General features: G+C 38.2%; 1 protein-coding gene across 1 annotated transcript in view; it reads left to right on the top strand.

Annotated features, from left to right (window-relative positions):
* Positions 1-3051, top strand: part of LOC106530506 (vacuolar protein sorting-associated protein 45-like) — a gene marked incomplete at its 3' end in the record, with an annotated part of 7683 nt that overhangs the window by 4116 nt on the left and 516 nt on the right. The window contains 8 exon segments of the mRNA XM_014026142.1: positions 537-674; positions 862-972; positions 1216-1350; positions 2518-2545; positions 2548-2592; positions 2595-2629; positions 2715-2733; positions 2736-2878. Of these exon segments, the coding sequence (XP_013881596.1) occupies positions 537-674; positions 862-972; positions 1216-1350; positions 2518-2545; positions 2548-2592; positions 2595-2629; positions 2715-2733; positions 2736-2878 (654 nt within the window).

Here is a 3051-nt window from a genome sequence, read left to right on the forward strand (position 1 = left end):
CTGTTAGTCTTTGCGCTAGTGTCAATGCTATATTGCCTTATATGTATTAGCTCGGTGCTAGTGTGACAAGCTAAGCTGTTGTCCTCCAACCATATTTTCAGTCAACGCTCTCTGGTTTCATTTAAAAGAGTCGATCATCAGATATTGTCCAAGATTAACCTTCAGGGTGGATATAGCTCGCTAGCAGCCTCGCACCGAGGACCTATCCACGTCATCATTTACCCAGAATGCTTTGCGTGTAAATAAAATGGCCCCGTCCGTGTTAAAATAGATTTTTAAAAATGTACAAAACTAAACAGCACACAGTATTTTTACAGTCTTTATTTTACAGTTAAAATAAATGTTTATCAAATAAATTCTAATGTCACAACTAATCAGGGATCCCTTTAAGGGATTAAATTGTGAAATCTTGAAAAGTGGGTCATATAATCTCCCCGACCACAGCTCTTGTGAGGTGTTACYGGTCTGCAGTGGTCAAGAACTGATCTGATGAAACGGCGACGGAGTCGTCGGTGACGCGTTTGTTTGTGTTTCAGGGCCGTAGCTGGGAACCCTCCATGTTGTCCCGCTGCACTCAGGGTTTGACCTCCGTCCTGCTCGCTCTGAAAAAATGTCCCCTGATCCGCTACCAGCTGTCCTCGGASATGTCCAAACGCCTGGCGGAGAGCGTCAAGGTATTCAGTGAAAACGACACATCATTGTTCATCAACCGCAAAACCAATCTCACACTTTATCTTTAAAACGGCCTCATTGTGAATAATTTGGTTTATCTTTGAACCTTAAAGAACATTTTAATAAAAATAACTAAGAAGGATTTTAAATAGTATTTTCCTGGAGTAACCAACAGTTTTCTCTCCTCAGCAAATCATCACAAAGGAATACGAGCTGTTCGACTTCAGGAAGACTGAAGTTCCTCCTCTGCTGCTGATCCTGGACCGAAGCRACGACGCCATCACGCCGCTGCTCAACCAGGTGACCAATCACAGCTCTTCATTTATTTTAAACTGAAAGAAACCAGTTGTCATCACATTCAGTTTCTCACAGTAATGAGTTCTTTTTGAAATAATAACTGTGTCAATTAATTTAGAAATATTAATTTTTATTAGTTTTACTCTTGTTAGCAGAAATACATTCAGTTTTTTATTTCTCTTGTACGAAGAAGAAGACAGACCGGTATCTGACGGTGTGTTAATGAGATGTTGGTGCGTCTTGCAGTGGACGTACCAGGCGATGGTCCACGAGCTGCTGGGTCTGAACAACAACCGGATCGACTTGTCCAGAGTCCCGGGGATCAGTAAAGACCTGAGGGAGGTGGTGCTGTCTGCAGAGAACGATGAGTTTTACGCCAACGTGAGTCTTAAACACCGGAGCGTCATTTTTTAAAAATTTCTTATACACAATTTTCTTATTTCAGGATTCGTGCAGGGTCTTAAAAAGTAAAAAAAAAAAAGGTCTAAAATTTGAAAATCTAAATTTTAGGCCTAAAAAAAGTCTTAAAACACCCAGATTTTCATCCAAAGTCTTAAATTTTATTTTAAATTTTATTCTAAAGTTTTAAATTTTATTTTAAATTTTATTCTTTTTACTTTCAATCATTCCTGAGAAGCGTGGGCTGCAGAAATAAGGTAAAGCAAAGTAATCAGAGGTTGATGCGATCTGTCTTCGTGAAGTGCTGAGCTTGCTACCAGTTTGACTACAAATCCTGGAAGTGGTCCACAGCAGTCGATATGAAGGTCTCATAGATATGAACGTTTCATTAAAATAATTTAGTGTCCTTGTATTAAAATTAAATATTCTCTTATAGCTAAGTTGATAGCAATAAAAGGTCAAAGGTTTCTATGTTAAAATTTTTGGGATCATTTGGATGTCTTTGTTAATGTGCTGGTTTGGTCTTAAATGTCATTCCTAATGGTCTTAAATTTAACTTACTGAAACACACATGAACCCTGTTATCACTGCAAAAAATGTCCACCTAACCAAGTTTTAAAATCTTATATCCAGCCAAAAAAATCTATTTGATCTTGTTTTGAGACTGATTTACTRAACAAGAACTGATTGTGTAAGAAGAATAATCTTGTTTTCAGAATATGTAAGATTATTTGTCTGGTTAGTTTGAAAATTTGACTCAAATTAAGTCAAAATTTCTGCCAATGGAGTAAGAAAATTTTACTTGGTAAGACTTCCTGAAATACTTGATTTGACTCAATTTTTTCTTATTTCAAGAAGTCTTACCAAGTAAAATTTTCTTACTCCACTGGCAAATTTTCAGGTCAAATTTTCAGACTAGCAAGACAAATAATCTTACACATTGTGAAAACAAGATTATTATTCTTACACAATCAGTTCTTGTTTAGTAAATCAGTCTCAAAACAAGATCAAAAAGGCTTTTTGGCTGGATATAAGGTTTTAAAACTTGGTAAGATGGACAGTTTTTGCAGTGTTATTGCTCAAAGAGGAAACCTACTCGGACATGTTTAATAAAATAACTCGCCTTTTGTTTTTCTTTCTCGATATTAGAACTTGTATCTGAATTTCGGGGAGATCGGCACAACATAAAGAACCTGATGGAGGATTTTCAGAAAAAGAAGCCGAAAGGCAACAGAAGCTGGAGTCCATCGCTGACATGAAGGTTTGGGGTCAATCTGAGAGAGATGACATCATCTTCTGTCCTAAACAACGTTTACGATGTTTGCTGCCCGCTGTCGTCCCTGCAGGCATTTGTAGATAACTACCCTCAAAGAAGATGTCGGGCACCGTGTCCAAACACATGACGGTGGTGGGGGAGCTGTCCCGGCTGGTGTCGGAGCGGCAGCTCATGGAGGTGTCGGAGGTGGAGCAGAACCTGGCCTGTCAGAACGACCACTCCAACGCTCAGCAGGTTGACTCTTTCAAATCGCCGAGGCTGATTTTACTTCTCAAATACGTTTTGCTTTAAAGGAACAGTGTGTAGGATTTTGTCAATTCTTTTACCTGAAATGGAGATAATCACTAATGACAATAATAAAAAACATGTCTAATCATTGCAGACAAAGACCTTGTTTTATTATTTTT

The sequence above is a fragment of the Austrofundulus limnaeus genome, unplaced genomic scaffold (genome assembly GCF_001266775.1).
Source record: "Austrofundulus limnaeus strain Quisiro unplaced genomic scaffold, Austrofundulus_limnaeus-1.0 Scaffold529, whole genome shotgun sequence".
Classification (NCBI taxonomy): domain Eukaryota; kingdom Metazoa; phylum Chordata; class Actinopteri; order Cyprinodontiformes; family Rivulidae; genus Austrofundulus; species Austrofundulus limnaeus.